Here is a 27,337-nt window from a genome sequence, read left to right on the forward strand (position 1 = left end):
TAATTCGCGTCCAAAGTTGAAGAACTTTGGACGCGAATTATTGTTTTTTATTTTATTTTATTTTATTTTAATTTATTAATAAATCCAGTTTTTTTCCTGTACAAAAAATTATATTTTTCATCCTGTACATGCAATCATAACCACTACCACTTCAAAGCTTCAAAGCTTTCAACTAAAGTTCAATACATCATCAATTCGCCAACACTTTAACACTAAATAATTAAACTACACTACTTCAACACATGTGTAATAAGCTAGATAAGTACACTACTTCAACTAAGTTCAATACATCATCAATACGCCAACACTTTAACACTAAATAATTAAACTACACTACTTCAACACATATGTAATAAGCTAGATAAGTACACTACTTCAACACATATGTAATAAGCTAGATAAGTACCAACAATACATCATTACAATTCAACTAACTAATATAATTAAATCACACTTCAAAAATTTATATACATTCTTGAGTAAAATATTTAGACCAAATCTCACGAACCTCATCAATTTGCGCTTCTGAATAAGACTTTCTATTAAAGAATAATTCCTACAAAAATTTAAAATAATCAAATAATTAGTTTTAACATTACTAAAGTGTAATTTAAAACTATTTACTTTTAATAAATTTTACATACCATATCCAAATCATCAGAATCCCAACATTGAGTGCATATTTCATACATGAATCTCATCACCTAATACCCGCACTCCACACCACCCGGTTGTTGAGGACACTAGAAAATATGTATATATATTAATATGTTAAACAATAAAAATATTAATATGAAATATGAAAGATATATATACCTCAATATGAACCCAATCAACGTTGTTTTTAGATCTTCTCCCTCCTAAAGTTTCAACCGATCGAAATGCCCTATAATATACTCAAAATATAATATAAATATAAATATAAATATATATATATATATATATATATATATATATATATATGTGTGTGTGTGTGTGTGTGTGTGTGTGTGTGTGTGTGTGTGTGTGTGTGTACTTACACATTCATTGTGGCCTTAGTCTCAAACTCGCGATCACTTGATGCAATGGAGTCTAATACATAGACTTTTCTTAATGGAACAGAAATAACTAGAAGCATCCAATGATTTCTAAGGCATTTAAATGAATATGTTAAGTGTTATTCACAAATAATGCAATTAAGTTAAACAAATAATTAAAAATATAAATATTTTTTCTTACTTTTCATGGTATGGAGCTAAAATGAAGTGTCGATTCGTCTGTTCAACCATGGCATTCACAAGATATTTTGAGACCTTATCAATATCCGCACGTACAGAGTCAGCACAAATAGTCCTTGGGCAGAGGAATCCAATTGTATGAACTCCAATTTTGGAGCACAACCGACTAAGACATCTACAACATATATATAGATAATTAATAAAAATTAAAGACTAAAGACAAGTTTTTAAATATAAAAACATTATAAAAAAAATACTTACATTATAAATATTTGTAATATGGTCACATCAAGCCATCGCATCGTCAACAAGTCTTTAATATCTTGAAACAACACGTGAATGAAATCCACATCTTGATGATGGAAGATTGCCTCATCTAGATCCACGTTAATGTAATCTAAATCGAAAGGTAGGTTCTTAATAAGTCTGACCAATTTCTTAGATTCATCTCCCAATTGCTGCAGTGTATCATCATCAACAAGAAGTGGTCGTAATTGGACAGTAGATTGATCACCACTTTCAAAATTCATCATTCGGGTTTGTTTTGGATTTTCCTATGAACCAAAAGTAAAGACATAATAACAAGTAGATCGAATATCAAATATTCAAAATGTTAAAGATATTCAATATTACCTTAACTTTGTTGACTTGATCAATAGAATGACAACTGCTCCGAGTTGGTGTGCCAACTTTTGGACTTGCTTGTACATTCTTCATCAAATATTCCAGTTGGGATTGCATCAAATCAAACTTGGGCTGCATATCTTACATTGTTTCTTTTCTAATCTTTTCAGCCACTTTGTCATATATTCTCTTCTCTATGATCTTCTCCATATCACTAACTGAAACAAGCCCAGCTGAATTTCCACGACTTATGCTCTCCGGTTTACCAAACACATCCCTAATATTGGAGTACACTCCAACACCTCTCACATAGCCACCGTACTCATTGGTGCCAAGAGCTGTTGTCAATACATCATTTTGCCTTTTTGGTTGGAATGAGCCTTGACTTATCTCTTCACACTTCTCAACCTATATTTCAACAAAAAAAAAAAAAAAGATTTAAAATTTACATGTTAGTTAGTAATCTTGTCAATAATATATATATTTAAAGTATTTGTATTACTTACAATTTTATCCAACACTCCCTTCGTTTTTTCATTGGGAATGTAATAACTTCCATCTTCAGATTTTTTAGATCGCGCTCGAACCCAATCCAAACTACGATCAGTAGATGATATGTTCGAGGTAATAGCCGCACAAGAAGATTGTGAAGACAATGGGTCGCATATCAACCACTCAGACTGCTTTCCAACATAGCCTGTAGACCCTAAATAGTGAGGATGCACATTCCGCGCTTGCAACTCCCTATACTTTTGACTGTTGGCCTGCTTACACAAAAGTTATTATTTAATAATATGTTAATAATAACCATGTTACATGATTATTAAGGAAGTAAATTATGTACTGTACCTTGGCAGCTTCAGTTTCATGCGTGGTTACAAATTGCTCCCATTTTTTTTCATCCATGAACTTATATAACTCACAGGGAGAGCTATATTTTTCGTTCGGTTTGTTGATGAAGTCACGGACCAATCTTGTTTTGAAATCTTTCCAACGTAGCCGTGCATGGACCAAAATATAACTTCTTCTCGACTTAGGGAGATTAAACTCTTTCTGAAAAAAAAAACAATAAAATAACAATTAATTAGGCCTTTATTGACATTAACATATATAAACTAATGAACTCAAAACTAAAATGAAATAATGATCAATATATAAATTAAATTATTGACTATTACCTTAATTTCATCCCAGACTGCATCTTTAACCGCAGTTGGAACAAGACGCCAGTGTGGAATGTTTATGTCTATGTGAATACGAACCATAAGGCCAAGGTAATTTGAGTACTTCCTTGCATTTGGCCCAAGAGGCCTATTCTTCTCATCAAACTCAATTGCCTTAGACTCATCCTCTGGTCTCTTCTTTGTCATTTTACTGCAAGTTGTAGCTCCTCTTGCTTTACGCACTTTGCTCTCTGTTACCTTTGAAGATTCCTCCACCACCGGATCTGTGTGATCGTCAGCCATGTATATATATACCTGCACATGCATAAGATAAATATGTTATAAAGAACATCTTATAAAATATAACCATGTTAAAAAATAATAATAAGATTACATTATAGAAATTATACTGTCGGATGGTCAATCCACAACCCTTCTTCATGATCAGTACGCATGTAATTAGTATCAATGTTATCTTCACATAAAGTCACATGTTGAATACCAATAGAAAATGGTGGGGTTTCATCAAATTGGTCATATTCCTCTTCATCAACAACATCACCAACACCAACAATACTTCTTTTGCCTTGTAAGACAATTAACCACTTACTATCAATAGGATCAGAAACATAGAAGACTTGTTTAGCTTGAGATGCAAGTATAAACGGTTCATCATGATATCCTAGCCGACCAAAATCAACTAAGGTAAAACCCAAATCATCTACACGGACACCCCGCCTGTTATCAACCCAAGAACATCGGAATAGAGGAATCCTAAACACCTTATACTCAAGTTCCCAGATTTCATCAATGACTCCATAGTATGACATAGTAGCATCTACCGGGTTAGTATCTTTAGCACTAGAATACTCTCTTGATTGTGCTACTAATGTCACTCCACTATTTTGCACTATACTTTTTTGATCTTGACATTTTGTGTAAAACATATACCCATTAATATCATATCCCTCATAAGTGCTCACAACAAATCTAGGGCCATACGATAACCATCTAATGGTTTCAGTGATATTATTTGGCACTTGAGATAACTCTTGCATCACTGTATCTTTGAACCATGTGATAAATGTAGAATTGTTCTTTTGTCACCCACATTTCACCTTTAGAAGGATTTTGTTGCCTTATAATAGACAAGTGTTGTTCCAAATATGGATGAACCTCAGAAAGCTGCTGCAGTACGAGATGATGTGCTTGATTTCGGATTATTTGACTTGGGACATGTGTTTTAAACCCAATGGTACCTTTTCCTGTGAGTCTTCCCTCATGACGTGATTTAGAAACACCAATGGACTGAACATTAGCCAAATAATCAGTACAAAAATCAATCACTTCTTCAGCGCCATAAGCTTCAATTATACTCCCCTCTGGCCGATATCGATTTCTCACATATCCTTTCAAAATTCCCATGTATCTCTCAAATGGATACATATACCTCAAGAATACAGGACCACACATTTTAATTTCCCACACCAAGTGAACTATTAAATGCACCATAACATCAAAAAATTAAGGAGGGAAATACATTTCAAACTGGCATAAAGTTACTACCACATCAGCTTGCAAAGAATCCAACACCTCAGGATCAACAAATTTACTACTAATGACATTGAAAAAGTAGCAAAGCTTTGTAATTGCTTGTCTAACATGGTTAGGTAATATGCCTCTAATAGCAATAGGTAACATATGTTGCATTAGCACATGGCAATCATGTGATTTCATACCAACCAATTTAAGGTCCTTCATTGAAACAAGCTTTTTAATGTTAGATGAATAGCCAGAAGGAACCTTGACACCATTTAGACAGCTACAAAAACTTGTTTTTTCCTTTTTAGACAGAGTATAACAAGCTGGAGGTAAGTATGCCCTCTTTCCAGATTCTTGTGCTGCTAATTGAGTCCTTATCCCCAATTCTACCATATCTTTTCTAGCTTTAATACCATTTTTCGTCTTACCTTGAATATTCAACAATATCCCGATAATGCTATCACAAATATTTGTCTCCACATGCATTACATCAAGGCAATGTCGAACAGATAAGTGCTCCCAATATGGTAAATCCCATAATATAGACCTCTTTTTCCAAATACCCTTTTGACTTGTTTTTGAAGTTTTTCCCCACACATTATCAATGTTTTTCACTCGATCATAAACAACATCCCCTGATAATGGTAAGCGAGCAACTCCAGTCTCAGATTTTCCATTGAAAGTTTTTTTCCTCTTTCGATAAGGATGGTCAATAGGTAAAAAGGTTCGATGACTCATGAACACATTTTTCCTACTGTTGTTCAACCAAAGATCAACTGTTTCATCTTCACAAACAGTGCATGCCTTAGCCCCTTTAGTAGTATACCCTGACAAGTTACCATATGCTGGGAAGTCATTGATTGTGCAGAACAGCATGGCTCGTAAAGTGAAGTTGGTTTGATTATGAACATCAAATACTGTCACACCTTCATTCCACAACATCTTTAAATCTTCAATAAGCGGTGCCAAGTACACATCTATGTCGTTTCCTGGTTGTTTAGGACCAGATATTAGCAATGATAACATGATGTACTTGCGCTTCATACACAACCACGGAGGAAGATTGTAAACTGTTAAAAGAACTGGCCAAGTGCTATGGCGACTGCTCATGTTACCATGAGGATTCATTCCATCCGTGCATAGTCCAAGCCTAAGATTTCGATTTTCAGCACCGAAATCAGGAAACTTCTTGTTAATGTTCTTCCACTGAGGAGAATCGGCAGGATGTCTCAACTTTCCATCTTCTTTTCTCCCACTAGCATGCCATTGCAAATTCTTCGCATCCTTTGCATTTGAAAACAAACGTTTGAATCTTGGAATCACCGGTAGATACCACAACAACTTCGCTGGAGGACCTTTCTTCTGCTCACATGCATCATCGAGCCCTTTTCGTTTATAACGCGATGCTCCACACTTTGGACACACATGCAAGTCTTTGTTTTGATTCCAATACAAAATATAGTCGTTTGGACATGCATGGATCCTTTCAATCTCCATACTCAACAGACATAACATTTCCTTTGCCTCATAAGTTGAACAAGGAAGTTCATTCTCATTTGGAAGCATGCCCTTTAAAAGCTCTAATAGCTCCGTGAAACTCTTATCACTCCACCTATGTTTTGCTTTTACGGTATACAATTTAAGCACTGCTGATAACTTTGTAAATTTACTACATCCAGAAAACAAAGGTTTTCCAGAACTCTCAAAAAAACTTTCAAACTCTTGAGGCATTTCATTCAAATCCCCTTGCATATCCCGCATCAATTCATCTAGCCGATCATTGTCTCCATCATTTCCAACATTATCTTCATTACTTTGATCTTTCTCTACATTTTTTCTACATTCTCTTTGATTTTTACAGTTACTAGTAAGGACAGTTTCACCATGCCATATCCACCGGTCATATCCTATCTTAAAACCACGACGTATCAAATGTTCCTTAATTTGTTCAGAACTACGAAACTTTTTTAGATTTCTACAATCATAACAAGGACACACTATATAATTTTCACCAATTTTACTTGCATATTCCTCGGCAATTTTAACAAACTCTTGAACCCCATGAACATATTCAAGTGTATTGCGTTTTTTATACATCCAACTCTGATCCATATCTCCTATATATTGTCACACAACATTTAAGAAATGATAAATGAGTTAGTTTCTTAAGTTATAACTTAAAAGTTCAAATTAAAGCTTTAACTAAATAATTTTAAATTTACTAATTCATAAGGTAATGGTTGGTCAAATATGATTCCAACAAAATAAGCGAAGTACTTTAGTAATTACACGTTCATATCATATTTTACTTTTCCAAAAATAAACATCATATTTTACAATAATACACAACAAATTTGTCAACAATGCCTAACATATACAATAATACACAACGAATTTGTCAACAATGTCTAACATATACAATAATACACAACAAATTTGTATATACAATAAACAAATAATACAATAATTAATGATTTACTAATTTGTTGTGTATTATTAAGCCACTTAATTTCTCACTCCTTCCAAAAACCCATAAAAGAACTCCTAAATATTGTGTTTATTAAGCCACTTTTGACAGATAACAAATTGTTAAGTGCACAGTATAACATGTTGGCTGTTGAGGATGTGTTATTTTTATGAATAAAGTGGGTGGGCATGGCTAAGAATAAGAAAATAATTTTCTCTAATGTATCTCTTGAAATAAACAAGCACTTTGAAACATAAAGCCCACTCATTTTCATAGTCTCTGGTTTCAGAACCAGATACTTTGAGTATGAATATTTGACCTACACAATCTACTTCTATGCTCTTTGAATAGAGAGAGTTATTATGTATGAACAGATACACTATACAGACAACACGAAATTGCCTTATGGATTAGTAAATTTGTATATACAACAAATTTGTATACAATAATACACAATTTGTATAAACAAATAATACAAATAACACAACAAATTTGTATATACAACAATAACAAATAATACACAATAAACAACAATAACAAATATACAATAATACACAATAAAAACAATAACAAATAACAAAAAAAATTAAAATAATTAATGATTTTTGAAAAAAAAATAAAAAAAAAAATTAACAAACGCACCTTGGCCGGCGTTCGGAGCAGCGATGGTGGTGGCGTCCGATGTAGCAGCGGCGACCGGCGTCCGGCCTTCGTAGCAGCGGCGCTGGTGGCGTGCGATGTAGCAGCGGCGACCGGCGGTGGTTGGCGTGCGAGCAACAGCGGCGACCGGCGGTGGTTGGCGTGCGAGCAGCAGCGACGACCGGCGGTGGTAGGGTGCGAGCAGCAGCGGCGAGCGAAGGTCGATCGAGGGAGAAGATCGAACGGCGGACGGCGACGGACGGCGAACAGGAGGTCTGATGGAGAAGGTCGATCGATTTGGGGGGTTAGGGCGGAGAACGATGAACTGATCGATTTGGGGGTAGAGTAGAAAAATAATTCGCGTCCAAAGTTGCCAACTTTGGACGCGAATTATATCCGCATTAAATCATTCGCGTCCAAAGTTGTCAACTTTGGACGCGAAATTTGGCCTCATTTAATTATTCGCGTCCAAAGTTCGAAACTTTGGACGCGAATTATTTAAAAAAAAAAAAATAATATAGTGGCAATTTAATTACAAAATTACCACCGCACTACACATTCGGCGTCCAAAGTTCTAACTTTGGACGCGATTTATATGATCTTATTGATATTTTTTGTACTAGTGGGCTTACGGTAGAAGGCTGCGATGAACGAACAGATGGATCCGGCGGTGCATGAGATCGACGAGGAACCTTCGGTGCTCGAACGGGCGGATGAGGTCATAGAACGCTTAACACAACGTTGGGGCGATATAGCGCCGGAGGAGGAGGAGGAGATCGGCTTTGAGCTGGTGGGGGAAGGCGTTGGAGTAGTGGCGGAGGAGGAGGAACGGCGATGGGTGTGTGTTCGCAGGTTCTTGACAACAAAGGTGGTGAAGTTGGAGTACATGCGGCAGGTGATGGCCTCAGTTTGGCAACCGGTGTGGGGTATGCAGGTTACGGAGATTCAACCAGGGTTGTTTATGTTCATCTTTTATGATGAAACGAATATGTGGAGGGTCCTCGATGAAGGGCCGTGGTCTTTTGATAATAGCACCCTCGTTTGTAGACAAGTGGAACCGGGTACAAGGCCGGCAGCGGTTGAATTAAACTCGGTGGATATGTAGGTACAACTTTATGACTTACCGTTGGGATATACATCGGAAGCGGTTCTTGAGCAAGCGGCCAATTTTATTGGTTCATTTGTAAAAGTTGATGATCGTTATCCGGGTGCACCATGGAAGACGTTTCACCGGGTCCGTGTGTCAATACCGGTGGATAAGCCACTAAAACGAAGGATGAAACTTATTAAGCGAGATAAGACAAGCTACTGGGTAAATTTCCGCTACGAACGCTTACATAATTTTTGCTTTTATTGTGGTTTACTAGGGCATGCCAATAAATTTTGTAAGCTGGCAAGGAAATCAGGACTCACTGCGGATAAGTTTCCATATACGGTGGACCTAAAGGCGGGGGGAGGTAGCCGGGGGCTAAGACAAGTGGGGGATCCATGGTTGATACCACTAGATGGGAAGGGGAAAAGTGTGAAGGGAGGGGAGGGAAAGATGGGAGATACGGCATTGGGTGATGGTGCGGGAGGAGGGGGTGTACGGGTTGGGGAGGAGAGGGCGAGTGAGGGGGTGGTGGTAGCGGCCTCTAAGAGAAGGAGGGGGATGGGGTGGATGGTGGCAGTATAAGGATGGATGCAGGAGATGTGGTGATGTCTGAGTTCTCAAAAAACGGATTTACGGCGGGTCCTGGTGGTCAGGCCCGCCCATCTCAATGAGTACAATAAGCTGGAACTGTCGTGGCTTGGGCAATCCACAGACAGTTCGTGAAGTGGTGGACATGGTGTCTCGTAAGAAGCCCGATTTCGTCTACTTAATGGAAACAAAAGTAGATCGGAGTCATGCAGAAAGACTACGAATTAAGATTGGTTTTGAGGGTCTGTTTTATGTGGATCAAGATAGGAGAGGGGGTGGCTTAGCATTATTATGGAAAAAGAATAATACTGCTAGGCTGTTGAGTTATTCAAAGAATTATGTGGATGTGGAGGTAGCTATAAGGGAGAAAGTATGGCGAATGACATGTTTCTATGGGTTCCCATAGAGGCATAGACGCAGGGAGGCGTGGCAATTGTTGAGTGGTTTGAGGGACAAGTCTACACTGCCCTGGGTGGCTTTGGGAGACTTTAATGATTTGTTATACCAGCGCGAAAAGAGAGGGGGGAATCCTCACCCGGTTAGTCTGTTGAGAGGCTTTGGAGATACTGTATACAATTTTGGGCTGGTTCAATTGCCAATGCGAGGTCACCAGTTTACATGGGAAAAGGGGAAAGGGACTGATAGGTGGATGGAGGAAAGGCTGGATAAGGTGTTGGTGTCTACACGATGGACTACCTTGCATACTGAGGCATGGGTCGAAAATATTCTAACCCGAAAATCTGATCACTCCACTCTCTTCCTGAACACTGATATTGTACGGGGCCGCAGACATGGGGGACCGAAACAGTTTTGCTTTGAGATGGCATGGGTTCATGATGACGGTTGTCGGGGGGTGGTAGAGACTGCCTGGCAGGATAGTAGGGATAAGGGGCTGTTGATTTGTCAGCAGCATTGTGGAGGAAGGCTAATGCGGTGGGGTGGGGAGCATTGGCATAAGTTTGGTGACCGTATAAAGCAATTGAGGAAAGAGCAAGATGAACTGCGTCACAGACGGGATTCGGCTGCATTGGCCGAATTTCGCGATATTGAGGAAAGACTGGGACAGGTGGAGATGCAGGAGGATGTATTTTGGAGGCAGCGGGCGAAGCAGCACTGGCTGCGTGGTGCGGACTGCAATACCAAATTCTATCACAGGTACGTTTCCGCTCGTAGAAGGAAAAATTATATTCCTAGATTAAAAAATGATGTGGGTGCGTGGGTGGAGGGGGATAATATGAGGAAAGTTGTCTTGGAGTATTATGCTGCTATTTTTACATCGTCTAACACTGAATGTGAGGATCTCATGCTTGATAATTTTGCCCCCCGTGTGACTAGTGAGCAGAACACTATGCTCCTTCGCCAGTTTGAATTAGAGGAGGTCAAGAGTGCTTTTGTAACACCCCGTGTTACGATCCCTAAAACTAATTAATCATTTAACCAATTACCCAAAAGAAAGAATTAAATCACAATAATTAATTAGGAAAGGCCCACCATAGTCCATGGGCCCTTATCCCTAAACCCATTCCTTAGTCCTAAAAGGAATAGAATTAGCAAGCCTATAATATTAGTTCCTAATTAGGACTCTTAAATATATAAATAGGGGACTTAAGAGGCACCTAGAACCCCCACCACAATAATCCCTCACCACACAAGAAGTTCCAAGAATTCCCCTAGGAGAAATCAAGAAAGAAGAAAGCTTCAAGAAAGACCCTTCATAGCCAAGGAATTAATTAAGGCTAAAAGGTAACCCATGTCTCAACAAAACCTATTTTCATAGCTATGATTCCCCTCTTAGGATTTCCCATATTATTGTGTATTGATGATTTGTGATATTATTATTGATGATTGGTGGGATGATTCCATGGGTGATCTTGATGATGAGAGGTTCTTGATAATTATGGTGTTCTTGATGATTATATGACGTTCTTGATAGTTATATGGTGTTCTTGATGTTCTTAATGATTATATGAGGTTCTTGATAGTTATATGATATTCCTACTGAATCTTGATTTTGGAAGATGAATTGTGTTCTTGTTGATTTAAAAATAATAGAACCCTAGGTTATATCGTGGAATTCGTATGCTATTATTCTTGGTATATTGGGTGGGAATTCGCATGATTGGGTGTTGATTATGTTTTAGAAAAGCATGATAGGTTATGTGCCATATGTTTCTTGATTTTGATCCGTTAATTGTCTACGTGTGTTATCGATTGCGTTTGAAAGTGTCTAAGCATGGTTTCGGGTTCCACAAAGGTTCCCGGGGCGTTTTTGGTGAAAAAGAGTCAGTGGGCGGTAGGTGGGGGTAGGGGACCCGCCACCTACCCGCGGCCTATTTGGGCAACGCCGGCAGCGGGCAGCTGCCCGCCGGGCACCCGCTACCCGGAAAAGTGCCGCCGGCGGGTGACCCCTCACCCACCGGCTACCCGCTGGTTTGTACCCCACCTTGGGATTTTGGCTTCCCCGTTTGATGTTCCCCCGACCCCCGTGGTGTCCCAACGGACTCCGTCTATCGTGCCTATGTCTAGTTTGATATTTCGGGTACCGTTCGTAGGTTGTATGAGTCTTATATATTGCATGCTAGTTGAATTGGTATCCCGTTGACCTAGGTGAAAGAAGTATGAACCCCTTAGGATTATTCTTAGTATGTGAAGGATCACGCATAGGTTTTGTTATACGTTTTCTCCCCCTTCCCAATGTGTTAATGTGGGTTGCATGTGCTTGCTATGTGTTATATGTGCATGATACCCCAATTCGGTTGCGATCGGATTGGTTATTCCTGAGCTGCGGTTCAGAAGCTGGCTGCGGTCAGATTTACACTCTTGGGCTGCGGTCCACCGTTTGGTTGCGATCAAACGTTTCTACATGAGCTGCGGTTCATATTTCCTGGCTGCGGTCAGATGACATACTCTTGGGCTGCGGTCCACTGTTTGGTTGCGATCAAACTATGATGAGCTGCGGTTCATCGGTCGGTTGCAATCGACCCCTCCGTGTTGCGATATGGGGAAGGGTGCTGTGGGGCCGTGTCAGAGCTATATGCGCTGACCCTCATGTATGGGCATGCGATTGGTCCTGTGGCGCCAACAAAGTGTGCTATGTGATGAAATATGGATGAGTTGTTGTTACGAGTGTCTTGGGGATGTGACTATGGGATCCATACTGAGATGTTGGGTTATGATTATTAATTGTGCTTATCCTATCTGTCTTGCCTGTTGTAAACTGTATATGCTTGGTTTAATTGCTGTCTGTGCTTAACTCTATCTGTTGAGTCTATCCCTGTTTTAAAAGCTAGAGTCTCGTAGGATATATCTTCATGCTTCAAAATGGTTTTCGTATTGATACTGATTGAGGGTTTAGAATTTAGCCTGTGCACCGAGTTCTCTAGCTCGGGTGTGGCATAGCACCCCGTACTCTTTGTATCGTATTTTGGGATTTAATGAGATTCTATCTTTGTTATATAAGATTTAAAAGTCTTGGAAATTTGGGATGTTACAGCTTTGTTTGCAATGTTCCGTGACAAAGCACCAGGACCGGATGGTATGAACCCTGAGTTCTACCAGGAATATTGGGATATTGTAGGGGGAGATGTGTTTGAATTTATTGTGAATTGCTTAAACTCAGGTTCGCTACCTGAGGGATTGAATGATACTAATGTGGTTTTAATTCCGAAGAAAGATGTGCCTGAGACAGTAGCTGATATGAGACCAATAGCACTGAGTAATGTTTTGTACAGAATCATGGCAAAGGTAACAGCCAATAGGATGAAACCACTTATGGGGAACCTCATCTCAGAGGCCCAGAGTGCTTTTATTCCTGGGAGACTTATTACTGATAATATTTTAATAGCTGCAGAGGTGGGCATTATTTAAATAGAAAGCAGTGTGGTAGGAAGGGGTGGGCGGCATTGAAGTTGGATATGGCCAATGCATATGATAGGATGGAATGGCGATTTTTGAGAAGAATGTTGGAGGTAATGGGTTTTGATGACCGGTGGATTAATTTGTTGATGTAGTGTGTTACTACTGTCCAATATAACATCCTGATTAATGGTGTTAATAGTGGGAGTGTAACGCCAACCAGGGGACTACGACAGGGAGATCTTTTGTCTCCATACTTATTTCTCATATGTGCTGAAGGGTTATCTATGTTATTGCAAAGAGCGCAAATGACTGGCTTAATACATGGCTGCAGAGTTGCTAGGGGAGCCCCACAGATATCACATCTGTTTTTTGCAGATGATAGCCTATTATTTTTTAAAGCAGATAATACCAGTGCCTGGGACGATATGAGGAGCTTTCAGGACAAAAGGTAAACTATCACAAGTCCAGTGTCTGCTTTAGCAGAAATACCAGTGTGGAGGATAGGGAAGTGGTGGCAAGTTGCTTACAGGTAAACCAGGCACCCGACTTTGGGAAATATCTGGGGTTACCATCTTTTGTGGGGAGAAATAAGAGGGCAGTGTTCTCATATATTGAGGATAAGATAAAATAGAGAATAAGCTCATGGAACAAGAAATTTCTGACACAGGCAGGGAAGGAAATTCTATTGAAAAGCGTGGCACAATCTATTCCTACCTTTTCAATGAGTGTCTTCTTGATTCCAGACACGGTGTGTTTATCAATACAGAGAACAATGAACAAGTATTGGTGGGGCACTGGTATGGATAGAGGAATACACTGGAAAGCTTGGGATAAGCTGAGTATCCCAAAGAAATATGGAGGAATGGGGTTTAAAGATCTCAAGAATTTTAATTTAGCAATGTTGGGAAAGCAGGCATGGCGTCTACTCACAAGTCCAGACACACTTGTTGCAAAAGTCTATAAGGCAAGGTACTATCCGAATACCACTTTTATTGATGTCAAGATAGGAGGATACCCAAGCCACTCATGGAGAAGTATTATGGCAGCTCATGACATGGTGGTGGCACGGGTGCGCAGGAGGATAGGGGATGGTAAACGACACTAATCTGGGGACACCCATGGTTACCTGATAATCCTAGCCCTTTGGCACAGACTGATATGCCTGTAGAGCTCAAGCATGCTAAAGTGGTAGGTTTAATAGATGAACAAACTGCTACCTGGGACCCACATATTTTAGCAGACTTATTTGATGAGGAGGATTTGAGTAGAATACTGAGGATACCTGTCAGTCCAGGATATGAGGACTCATGGTATTAGCCCGATGACCCCAATGGGGTATATATGGTTAAAAATGCTTACAGGAACATTATGGGTATTTATGATCACTCACCCGGGGTTTTTGAGAAATGGACTAAAATGTGGGGAATGAAAATACCCCCAAAATGGAAGACTTTTTTATGGAGAGCAATTTGTGATATTCTTCCAACAACTAACAACTTGATTATAAAGAGGGTGGAAGTGGATCCCACATGCCAAATGTGTGGGCTAGCGCATGAGAATGTTATGCATACATTCATCAATTGTGATTATTCTAGACATGTTTGGAATATTTCAGGATTGCCAATAACAAATATTGTTGTCAACTCATTCCCCGAGTGGCTAATAATTGTGCTTACAATGTTCACAGAGGGATCAAAGTGCAGCGGTGGTGGCATTGCTTTATCTCTTATGGAGGTGCAGAAATTCAGCTGTATGGGACGGCACATTGCCGCGCCCTACGGCGGCTTGGAGGCAGGCCAAGGCGGCACTGCACTCCTACCAGCAGGTAGCGCGCCGCGGCTCGGCATCCCCCACGGCAGCTACGGCGGACAGCAGCGGCGGCTCTACCCCATGATGTTATGTCGATGCAGGATATCGGGAAGACACGAGAAAGGCTACATACGGTATTGTGTTGCTGTCTCCGGAGGGATCTTTTCTAGCGGCAAAAAATGGAAGACTATCGAATTGCTTGTCACCATTTATGGCAGAGGCTTTGGCATGTAAGGAAGCTCTATCCTGGCTATTGGAAAAGAATATAACAACAGTATCCCTTCAAACAGACTGCTTACAGCTCAGGAATGCTATACGACAGAGATCAGCTATCATAATGTCCTATGTTGGAGTAATAGTAGACCAATGTAGGAATTTAATTTCGTCTTTTAATTATGTCTTGTTAAATCATATTTCTAGGCAGATTAACGCGCATGCGCATACGTTAGCTTCGTTAGCTTTTGTTCAGGATCAAGCTATGTATTGAGATTATATCCCCCTAGACTGCATTGCAGCTTTGATTCATTAATACAATCATTCATTGGTTGACTTTCAAAAAAAAAAAGTATTTTGCATGTTTAGTAGTAAGGTGAATTGGAATAATTACCAATATTGATGTTTAGTTATGTATGGCCCTATAAATAAATTGTAGGCATATAATAGGTTAACTGAAGTTACATAATTTATTAGCTGTATGTACATAATTTATGTGTTTGTAATTAATAAATTATGTGTCTGCAATTATACCTAATATGTTAGGAGAAATCATTGTTTTTGTCGCTCAATTGTTTTACAACTGTCAATTTAATCAATAATTTTCAATTTAAACGAATGGGATCCTCGAATTGCTTTAAATTTCGTTAACTGAATCCCCTAGCCACTACTCCGTCATTGGACCGCTAGTCACCCTAATTTTAGTAGGCATTTTAGATTTTTGCTCATTATCCCCTTTTATCACCTTCAACAAGGGTGCTGAGAGGAGCAGCCATCTTAGATTGTGGAGGGAGCCGGAGTTTACCGGTGTCGACGGTGCCACGTGATGGAGATCAGCAGCGGCAGCAGCAATGGCAAATCCACAATGTTCTTCCTCGCTCCCTTTATACAACTTACCTCTCAACTTGTTCTCCAATGCCCATATTCCCCAATGCCCCCCACGAAGTCTTCTGATCGCCTTCGCCGCGCCCGCCGTCATCAAATTATTAAGCAACAATAATTAAGGCCTTGTTGAAGTTGTAAAAGGGGAAATGCGAAAAGTCTAAAATGCTCACTAAAATTAGGGTTACTAACGACTAACTAATAGAATAGTGGGGATTTAATTGACAAATTTTAAAATAATTCGATGATCACATTCGTTCAAATTAAAATTATTAGGGACTAAATTAATAGTTGCAAAACAATTGAGGGACCAGAATAGTGATTTTTTCTAATATGCTAATTATAGTATGTACATAATTTATGTGTCTACAATTAATAAATTATGTGTCTACAGTTAACATATTATGTACTTTCAATTTTATAGGCACATAATAGGTTAACTGTAAGCAAATAATCTAAATATCATTTTGGATCAAAATCTATAATGCAAAGTAGACCCTAATCCATAGTATAATTTGCTATTTTGGGTCCTCTACGCCAGGGGCGGAGCCAAGATTAAATAGTGCGGGGAGCCAACTACGGTTGAAGTAGTAAATCAAATACATTGATATCCAGTTAACATATTTCACAATAATCATAATATTATATTACAAATTTAATAAAGTTTATAATAAATCATTATAATTGAGGGTGTGTTTGGTTCATAGGTTTAGCTATCGGGAATGAGAATCAAAGTCATTGTTATTGTTTGGTTGACAGGTTTCTAGATCACTACTATTAGATTTGATTACCCCCTTAATTAGAAAACTCATTCCCTAATAAAATAAGAGTTTCATTCCATTATTTTCCCCCCTAATTGGTAATTTAATTTTTAAGTTTGGATTAGTGCTTTTAGATTTTTTTTTTTTTATATTGGCGCTTTGGATGTCTTTATATTAGAATAAATTGTCTTGATTTTTTGTTCTTGTATTTTTAAAACCTTTATTCCCATTATACGATCATACATAACAAAACAACAATATTGATAATCATTCCAATTCCACCATACTACCAAACATGCAAAATACTTTTATCAAAACCCATTACCATTGCCAAATATTTGATTCCCATTTCGATTCCCATGTGCGAGCCAAACACACCCTGAATCTATATTAAATTATTTTGTAGTATGGTTTTCAATGCACATTGCTTTGTACGGTTGAAAGAATGAAAACATTCACGAATATTTTAAAAGATTATTGATTATTTCTTGAAAACTATCCCTTCGCAACATAACATAATAACAATTGTTTTCTCAAATACATATGCTTGCATAATTCGGGATTCTCAAATGTGTTCCTGCTTCCTATTGGCTTGAGTGATGAGATAGAAAGGATCATGAACTCGTTTTGGTGGGGGTGCGAGAGAAGGGAACGAGGGGGAATAAGGTGGAGTGAGTGGAGTGACTTGTGTATCCCAAAGAAGTTGGGGGTATGGGGTTTCGTAGAGTTCGTGAGATGAATCTCGCTATACTAGGAAAGCAGGGGTGGAATTTTGCGACTAAACCCGTGTTGGGAGCATTTAAAGGGAAAGGCTTAATTTAAGCTTAACCAAGTTGTCCCACATTGATAGTTTAACCTCTCTTTTCATTCCTTATATACTTCAAGTCCTTTGAGATGGTTTGAAATGTTATGAGAAGGGAAAGGAGGTAGACCGCGCGATGTGACGCGGGGTCAACATTTTGCTCTCAAACTCTTTTTCCAAACCCTATTTTTGTGGATCCATTAGTGACCTTGTCCGCACAACATAGTGAATGTGCGTACAGGGATGGTCTTCACTGATTTGTAGTCCTACTTTTATGGGTAGTGGATGGTTGGCTATTGCACATGGAGTACTATATAAAGGTGATGGCTTTATGTTGTTAAATGCACTGGTGAGAGTGAGAGGTCTGTTCGAACTATACTGCTTGCATATATCATTCTGTATATCTGCTTCATATATATATATATATTTTATTTTTTTTATTTATTTTTTTTTTGTGAATTTTGTTTGTGGAGGGTTTAGGGTTTTTTTTTTTTTGAGATTATATGAGATGCCTCCGCAGAGGCTCGTTACGATTGATGTCTCCTGGAGTCGCTTAGTTCGTCCCGGTGCTGTGGGTTCACCTCGTTTCGCCCAACGTCCGGGGCAGGGCATGTGCCCCTGGTTGTTACGCCTGGTGCCGCCTATGTGTCACCTAGATCACGGCTCGCCAGGTTCCGGCACGTCTCGCAACGCTTCTCGGGACAGCATGGGTCCCTGTTCCTCCTTGAGTTGTAGAGGACTTGTTGAGATCCCCGGTCCGTACTGTAACACCCCGTGTTACGACCCCTAAGATCAATTAAATCGTTGATCGATTACCCAAAAGAAAGAATTAAATCGCAATAATTAATTAGGAAAGGCCCACCATAGTCCACGGGCCCTTATCCCTAAACCCAATCCTTAGTCCCAAAAGAAATAGAATTAGCAAGCCCATAATATTAGTTCCTAACTAGGACTCCTAAATATATAAATAGGGGACTTAAGAGGCACCTAGAACCCCACCCCCCCCCCCCCCCACCACAAGAATAACGCCCCACCTCCCCGAAGAGCTCCAAGAATCCCCCTAGAAGAAATCAAGAAAGCAAGAAAGCTTAAAGAAAGACCCTTCATAGCCAAGGAATTAATTAAGGCTAAGAGGTAACCCATGTCTCAACAAAACCTATTTTCATAGCTATGATTTCCCCCGTAGGATTTCCCCGTATTATTGTGTATTGGTGACTTGTGATATTATTATTGATGATTGATGGGATAATTCCATGGGTGATCTTGATATTGGGAGATTCTTGATAATTATGGTGTTCTTGATGATTATGTGGAGTTCTTGATGATTATATGTCGTTCTTGATTATTGTATGGCATTCTTAATGCTTATGTGTTATTTGTACCGAATCTTGTAATTAGAAGACGAACCGTATTCTTGTTGATATAAAAGTGATTAGAACCCTAGGTTGTATCGTATGATCTTATTCTTGGTTTATCGGGTGGGGAAATCGCATGTTTGGGTGTTGATTATATTTAGAAAAGCATGATAGGTTATGTGTCGTTCGTTTCTTGTATTTGATTCGTTAATTGTCTACGTGTTGCCGTTAATTGCATTGTAAAGTGTCTAAGCATGGTTTCGGGTTCCATAACGGTTCCCGGGGCGTAAAGTGTGGGAAAAGAGTCAGTCGGGGGTAGGGGACCCGCCACCTACCCACGGCCGTGAAATACCGCCCGGCAGCTGCCCGCCGGCGACCCGCTGCCCGGAACAGTAAAGTCCGGCGGGCAGCCGGCGGGTGGCCCCCCACCCACCGGCTACCCGCTGGAAATTATCCCATCTTGGGATCCCGGCTTCCCCGTTTGATGTTCCCCCGTTCCCCGTGGTGTCCCAACGGACTCCGTTTATCGTGCCTATGTCTAGTTTGATATTTCGGGTACCGTTCGTAGGTTATGGGTCTATTATATTGCATGCTAGTTGAATTGGTATCCCGTTGACCTAGGTGGAAGAAGCATGAACCCCTTAGGACTATTCTTAGTATGTGAGGGATCACGCATAGGTTTTGTTATACGTTTTCTCCCCCTTCCCAACATGTTAATGTGGGTTGCATGTACTTGCTATATGTTATGTGTGTGTGTAACCCCGAGTTGGTTGAGATCAATCGGGCTATACGGGCAGTCGGATGGGCTGAGAACCATACCGGCTGTTAACCAGGCTGGTAGAGACCGGTCAAGTATATAAATATTATATAGGACTAAGTTCCACTATACGGGCAGTCGGATGGGCTGAGAACCATACCGGCTGTTAACCAGGCTGGTAGAGACCGGTCAGGTACATAAATATTATATAGGACAAAGGTCCACTATACGGGCAGTTGAATGGGCTGAGAACCATCTCAACTGTTAACCAGGCTGGTAAAGACCGGTCAGGTATATAAATATTATATAGGACAAAGGTCCATCAGCCGGTTGCGATCGGCTCCTCCGTAATGTGAGACGGGGCAGGGTGCTGCGGGGCCGTGTCAGAGCTATATGCGCTGACCCTCATGTATGGGCATGCGATTGGTCCTGTGGCGCCAACAAAGTGTGCTATTTGATGAGATATGGATGAGTTGTGTTTATGAGTATATTGGGGGATTTGACTATGGGATTTATGCTAGGGATTGTGTATGATGGGTTATGATTATTATTCGTGATCAGCTTTATCTGTCTTGCCTGTTGTGGATTGTATACGCTTGATTATAACTGTTGCTTGTGTCTAGCCTTATCTGTCGAGTCATTCCCGGTTTTAAAAGCTAGAGTCTCGTAGGATATATCTTCATGCTTCAAAATGGTTTTCGTATATCTATATATATCTCTATATGTATTGTATTTCAACGCGTTGGAGTGGGTTACCAGCATCTCTCGCTGAACAGATATATTTGGCTTTCAGGCACAGAAGAATAAGTCACTGGAGCGCGCTAGAACTTGGAGCGTAGAAGTAGATAGTTTCCCTTCCGGCCTGCGTGCCATGTTTATGCATTTACATTACTAAGGATATTAGATAGTTAGCCTGTGCACCTGAGTTCTCTAGCTCAGGTGTGGCATAGCACCCCGCACCCTTGTATTATGTTTTGGGATTTAATGAGATTTCACCTTTATTTTATAAGTTTTAAGTATCTTGAAAATCTGGGGTGTTACAGTTGGTATCAGAGCCTAAGTTTGACCCTAGGAAAAGACTCTTAAAAACCGGACTTTAGGACATTAGGCTTGAACTCCAGGTACCTAGGAGCATAGGACTCAGGAATCTTAGGACGCGCGGTGAGATTGTGAAACCTACACATAACTTCCCTACACTTTACCCTTCCCCATTCTAAAACCCTTTCCCCCCACTTATCACTTCACAAGAAGTGCGTCGAACTCTAACTTAACATTCTTATAAACGCTGACCAGAAAGACGACAGCATGGCACCAAACAGAAGGCAATCCAGAACTCCAGAGCCCGCCACAGACAACCCCTTGACCCAGACCCTACAGCAACTAACCCAAGTCGCACAGGCACTAAGTGACGCGGCCCTTCGCAACAATAGGCTCCCACCACCTCCGTCAAACGCGAACTCGGACGTCGCCCGACAAGTTTCAAATCACCGACCACCCACGTTTTCGGGAGAAGAGGATCCCGCGGTCCTGGAAGAATGGATCCGGACTCTTGATAAGATTTTTGGAGTAGTAGAATGCCCGGAAGAACGCCGCGTAGAGATAGCCTCGTTCTACTTCGGGCACGATGCCGATCTCTGGTGGATCCACGAGGGGCCCACTTATCAACAAGAACCGGGGTTCAATTGGGAGAACCTCAAAACACGACTACGAGAGAGGTTCTACCCGACACACGTGAGAGCGTCCATGTATGAGGAGTTTCTCCATCTGAAACAAGGGACAGCGACCGTTATGGCATACCACAAACGATTCCTTGAGCTAGCACGCTTCGCACCCGAACTCGTCCCCACCGAGGTAACCAAAATAGAGAGATTCGTATCGGGCCTCAACTTTGAAGCCCGAAAAGCACTAGTGGTAAGCAGACCCCGGACTCTCAACGAGGCTTACTCCAGTGCCGCCAATCTCTACCGAATCCAACTACTCCAACGCGGGGTTCAGGAGCAAATGCGGAAGAGGAACCCCGGAGGAGGGGCGCCACCAGTAAAAAGAACTAGGAGCGACACCAACACGAGGCCCGGCAACCCGACCAACCAAAGGCCACCTCGGGAAAACATCGACGCCAGCGCCAGGGGCTTCCCTTGCCCGAAATGCGACAAGAGCCATAGAGGCAAGGATTGCATGGGCAAACCCTTGCGATGTTTCAACTGCGGAGAAGAAGGACACAAGGCCTTCCTTTGCACCTAACCCCAAAGGCCGCGCACTACCACCATGGGACAACATGGGGGCACCACCCATCAAGGAAACTACGGCACTCCCGGAAAAATATTCGTCATGAGCCGCACTCAAGCCGACCTCGGGAACGAGGGCGACCTCGAGGAAGGGAACCAAGGCCCCGAAGACGAGGACCACGCAAATCCCGTGGGAGAAAGCCAAGAAGACGAATTCTGCCTAGGATAGGTTGGCAATTTCTTGTAATCACCTTCGTGGTAGAGTTACTTACTTAGCTTAATTACTTGGAAGTATTATAAATAAAAGATTAGTTCATAATTCGGTTCTACTTGCAAACTAGCCAAACCTCACCACTAGAAGCCGGAATAAGGAAAAAGACAAAAGCCCCATCATCAAAGAGCCTAGTGTTACCAATGAGAATTGAACTCTAGACCTCCTACTTACAAGTCCAAGCCCCTAACCACTAAGCCATGAGTGTTTCTTGAAAACCTCAAGGGAATACTCCCTTGTTAAACCCCTCCAAATCCCTAAAACCCACAAAACCCCCAAATCAAAAACCCTTCTTCTTCTTCCTCCCCTCCTTCTTCCCCACTCTTCCCCTTCTCCTTCTCGCACACCTCACCGCCCCACCCCAAAGAAACCAACAACCACCCATCGTCACCGCCGATCGACCGCCGCCGCCGGCCGAACACCACCCGCCAACGTCACACCGCCGCGCCGCCGTCCCAGCCAGCCAAAACCCGCCACCCGGTGGCTCCCCAGCGACGACCCGCTGCCCCTCCACCCGAACGACGCCACCCCACCATCTCACCCCCACCGCACCAACGCCGAACCTCCACAGCACCGCCGCCCCCCTCGAAAACAGGAAACCACGCCACCTAGAAGCTCGCCGGAAAAACGCGCCGGAGCGCCGTTCACCTCGCCGGAAAAACACGCCGGAGCCCCGCCGCCGCCTCGCCGGAAAATCGCCGGAAAACGTCGCCATCAACCGAAGCACCACGATGCCAAAGAAACCCCTCGGAACCCGCACCCCGGAGTGGAGCAATGCCGATTACACCGTGATCGGAGGTAAAGCTCTTGAACCCGACCAATTCTCTTCGGAATTGGTTGATATGCTCAAACATCAAGGGCTTTTAGATACGTATCTCACCATCAAAGGGGATACGTACCCCGAATTGGTGAAGGAGTTCTATCAACACCTTGTAGCCACCAAACGGGGTGACAAGGTAGAAATCACCACCAAGGTCCGTGGCAAGGAAATAGTGCTTTCCGAAGGCCGTTTGGCCATGCTCTTGAAATTGACCACCACGGGTGTGTCTGACTATGACCGAAAGGGGTGGATTGATACCCAAACCACGGGGTACAAGGACTACCTCGGGTACCTACTCGGAAAGGAAGACGGGTTCACCTCGGCCACTCGACCAAACCGAAAGTGGCTATCAGCGGAGCAAAAGATATTGGTTATGATTGTAACCGATAGCCTCTTGCCCACCAATAATAAGAGCAAGGACGTAGGGAGCTTAGAGTGCACCTTTGCCTATCTGCTGAAACATAAAATCAAGTTCAACCTGCCGGCACTCATGCTAAAACACATGGAGTTTTGCAAGACAAACAACCGTCTTAGCCTACCCTACGGGATGATCCTAAGCTGGATCATGGAGAAAAAGGGGGTGGACCTAAGCCACACCGAGGTCAAGACCGCAAATGGCATGGTCTTTAACGCCCAGAACCTACGCCGCAATGACATCTACTACACCGAGGGAGGACATTACCTCACCCTCGAGGAAATCTGCCAAAAACCCGACGATGAGCGAAGAGAATTGGTCGACCGACTGGACATCTCCAACAAAAAGCTCAAACGGGCAATGCAAGATCGCGGAGTTCTGGAGGGAAATGAGGACCAGGAAGAGGACGACGAGCCCAACCCCACAGTGCAACCACGATCGGGAGGAAATCCAAGGGAGCAAAACGAGGGATCAATCAATGAACGCATACTCGCACAGCTCAACCGGCAAAACCAAATCATGGAGGAAGGATTCTCATCCCTGATCCGTACGACACGCGCACTAGATCAGAGGGTGGCAGCAATCGAGGCCACCTTGGGCACTCGCGGGGCATCCAGCTCAGGAGCAGGAGACCGAGGTAGACCTCAAACCCTTCCATCACAACACCACCAGAAATCCAGTCTACCCCAGCTAAGGCAAAATGTGGGGCCACATTCCTAACCAGGAGGCCAAGATACAGGATGCCTGGGGAGGCGAAAGAGTGGATTAACACACCGGGCTTCGGGGACGAAGCCCCTCATAAGGGGGGGGAGAGTATAACACCCCGTGTTACGACCCCTAAGATCAATTAAATCGTTGATCAATTACCCAAAAGAAAGAATTAAATCGCAATAATTAATTAGGAAAGGCCCACCATAGTCCACGGGCCCTTATCCCTAAACCCAATCCTTAGTCCCAAAAGAAATAGAATTAGCAAGCCCATAATATTAGTTCCTAACTAGGACTCCTAAATATATAAATAGGGGACTTAAGAGGCACCTAGAACCCCCCCCCCCCCCCCCACCACAAGAATAACGCCCCACCTCCCCGAAGAGCTCCAAGAATCCCCCTAGAAGAAATCAAGAAAGCAAGAAAGCTTAAAGAAAGACCCTTCATAGCCAAGGAATTAATTAAGGCTAAGAGGTAACCCATGTCTCAACAAAACCTATTTTCATAGCTATGATTTCCCCCGTAGGATTTCCCCGTATTATTGTGTATTGGTGACTTGTGATATTATTATTGATGATTGATGGGATAATTCCATGGGTGATCTTGATATTGGGAGATTCTTGATAATTATGGTGTTCTTGATGATTATGTGGAGTTCTTGATGATTATATGTCGTTCTTGATTATTGTATGGCATTCTTAATGCTTATGTGTTATTTGTACCGAATCTTGTAATTAGAAGACGAACCGTATTCTTGTTGATATAAAAGTGATTAGAACCCTAGGTTGTATCGTATGATCTTATTCTTGGTTTATCGGGTGGGGAAATCGCATGTTTGGGTGTTGATTATATTTAGAAAAGCATGATAGGTTATGTGCCGTTCGTTTCTTGTATTTGATTCGTTAATTGTCTACGTGTTGCCGTTAATTGCATTGTAAAGTGTCTAAGCATGGTTTCGGGTTCCACAACGGTTCCCGGGGCGTAAAGTGTGGGAAAAGAGTCAGTGGGGGGTAGGGGACCCGCCACCTACCCACGGCCGTGAAATACCGCCCGGCAGCGGGTGGCCGGCTGGCGGGCAGTTGCCCGCCGGCGACCCGCTGCCCGCCGGCGACCCGCTGCCCGGAACAGTAAAGTCCGGTGGGCAGCCGGCGGGTGGCCCCCCACCCACCGGCTACCCGCTGGAAATTATCCCACCTTGGGATCCCGGCTTCCCCGTTTGATGTTCCCCCGTTCCCCGTGGTGTCCCAACGGACTCCGTTTATCGTGCCTATGTCTAGTTTGATATTTCGGGTACCGTTCGTAGGTTATGGGTCTATTATATTGCATGCTAGTTGAATTGGTATCCCGTTGACCTAGGTGGAAGAAGCATGAACCCCTAAGGACTATTCTTAGTATGTGAGGGATCACGCATAGGTTTTGTTATACGTTTTCTCCCCCTTCCCAACATGTTAATGTGGGTTGCATGTACTTGCTATATGTTATGTGTGTGTGTAACCCCGAGTTGGTTGAGATCAATCGGGCTATACGGGCAGTTGGATGGGCTGAGAACCATACCGGCTGTTAACCAGGCTGGTAGAGACCGGTCAGGTATATAAATATTATATAGGACTAAGTTCCACTATACGGGCAGTCGGATGGGCTGAGAACCATACCGGCTGTTAACCAGGCTGGTAGAGACCGGTCAGGTACATAAATATTATATAGGACAAAGGTCCACTATACGGGCAGTTGAATGGGCTGAGAACCATCTCAACTGTTAACCAGGCTGGTAAAAACCGGTCAGGTATATAAATATTATATAGGACAAAGGTCCATCAGCCGGTTGCGATCGGCTCCTCCGTAATGTGAGACGGGGCAGGGTGCTGCGGGGCCGTGTCAGAGCTATATGCGCTGACCCTCATGTATGGGCATGCGATTGGTCCTGTGGCGCCAACAAAGTGTGCTATTTGATGAGATATGGATGAGTTGTGTTTATGAGTATATTGGGGGATTTGACTATGGGATTTATGCTAGGGATTGTGTATGATGGGTTATGATTATTATTCGTGATCAGCTTTATCTGTCTTGCCTATTGTGGATTGTATACGCTTGATTATAACTGTTGCTTGTGTCTAGCCTTATCTGTCGAGTCATTCCCGGTTTTAAAAGCTAGAGTCTCGTAGGATATATCTTCATGCTTCAAAATGGTTTTCGTATATCTATATATGTATTGTATTTCAACGCGTTGGAGTGGGTTACGCGTAGAAGTAGATAGTTTCCCTTCCGGCCTGCGTGCCATGTTTATGCATTTACATTTAGATAGTATCTTGAAAATCTGGGGTGTTACACGTACGCTGGGGCTTCGTAGACCCGGTAATCCTGTTCTAGGTTATACACGGCGTCACAACGTCCCGCACACGTTTTGGTGCCCTGGAATCAAACTTCCCGTTAGTTCCAAGTACCAGGATCATTTTTTATTCAACAGCATTCAATCCGAGCCATGCTTAGGGTTCGGGGGGCTACGAGCCTATGGTTCGAGGGCCCAGGGCCCAGGATCGTTTTAGCAACAATATTCTGACCCACACTTGGGATGGGAATCGATCCCGGGCCTTTCTTTTGAAGGTCCATACCGGATACCATCAGACCACAAGGGAGATGGTATATCTGCTTCATATATATATCTGTTTTGCGTACATATATATTACTTCTAATATATATATTGTTTCGCATACATATATATATTACTTCCAGTTCGCATATATATTACTTCTAATATATATATATTGTTTCGCATACATATATATATTACTTCCAGTTGCGTACATATATATGCTTCATATATATATATATATATATATATATATATATATATATATATATATATATATATATATATATATATATCTCTGCTTCCAGTTCGAACAACACAGCGAAACACCACCTTTATATATAACTGCCTGAGAGTCCATTCTGTTTTGCCGGTCGAAAGCATACGACTCAATCCCTGGTCGTGAATGTTTTTAAGGCAGTGTATTAGACACGATACAGAACCTTTGTCTTTGTCTTTTCGTTCCCTAACCTTACATCCACAGAGAAGGAAAAAACTCAACAGTTAAAAACATTCAAATATCAAGTTTGAGTCAAAAATG

The 27,337-nt window shown here is 41.9% G+C and overlaps 2 protein-coding genes across 2 annotated transcripts; one reads left to right on the forward strand and one right to left on the reverse strand.

Moving 5' to 3' along the window:
- Window positions 1–4,528: 4,528 nt before the first annotated feature.
- LOC109193530 lies at window positions 4,529–6,658 on the reverse strand. Its single transcript, XM_019344371.1, has one exon. It carries the CDS (start codon window positions 6,656–6,658, stop codon window positions 4,529–4,531), a length of 2,130 nt encoding a protein of 709 aa, XP_019199916.1.
- A 2,820-nt stretch (window positions 6,659–9,478) lies between these two features.
- LOC109193531 lies at window positions 9,479–15,234 on the forward strand. Its single transcript, XM_019344373.1, has 8 exons — window positions 9,479–9,685; window positions 9,740–10,718; window positions 12,794–12,868; window positions 12,953–13,185; window positions 13,604–13,720; window positions 13,859–14,260; window positions 14,344–14,501; window positions 14,553–15,234. Exons 1-8 carry the CDS (start codon window positions 9,479–9,481, stop codon window positions 15,232–15,234), a joined length of 2,853 nt encoding a protein of 950 aa, XP_019199918.1.
- Window positions 15,235–27,337: the final 12,103 nt, after the last annotated feature.

Source organism: Ipomoea nil, unplaced genomic scaffold (genome assembly GCF_001879475.1).
Source record: "Ipomoea nil cultivar Tokyo-kokei standard unplaced genomic scaffold, Asagao_1.1 scaffold1895, whole genome shotgun sequence".
Taxonomy (NCBI): Eukaryota; Viridiplantae; Streptophyta; class Magnoliopsida; order Solanales; family Convolvulaceae; genus Ipomoea; species Ipomoea nil.

Coding starts and splice junctions, on each gene's coding strand:
- LOC109193530 (XM_019344371.1), bottom strand. CDS start 6,658: ATGGATCAGAGTTGGATGTATAAAAAACGCAATACACTTGAATATGTT.
- LOC109193531 (XM_019344373.1), top strand. CDS start 9,479: ATGGTGTCTCGTAAGAAGCCCGATTTCGTCTACTTAATGGAAACAAAA. Junction 14,261..14,343: donor ATGACATGGTGGTGGCACGG/GTGCGCAGGAGG, acceptor CCTTTGGCACAG/ACTGATATGCCTGTAGAGCT. Junction 14,502..14,552: donor CCAGGATATGAGGACTCATG/GTATTAGCCCGA, acceptor AAATGCTTACAG/GAACATTATGGGTATTTATG.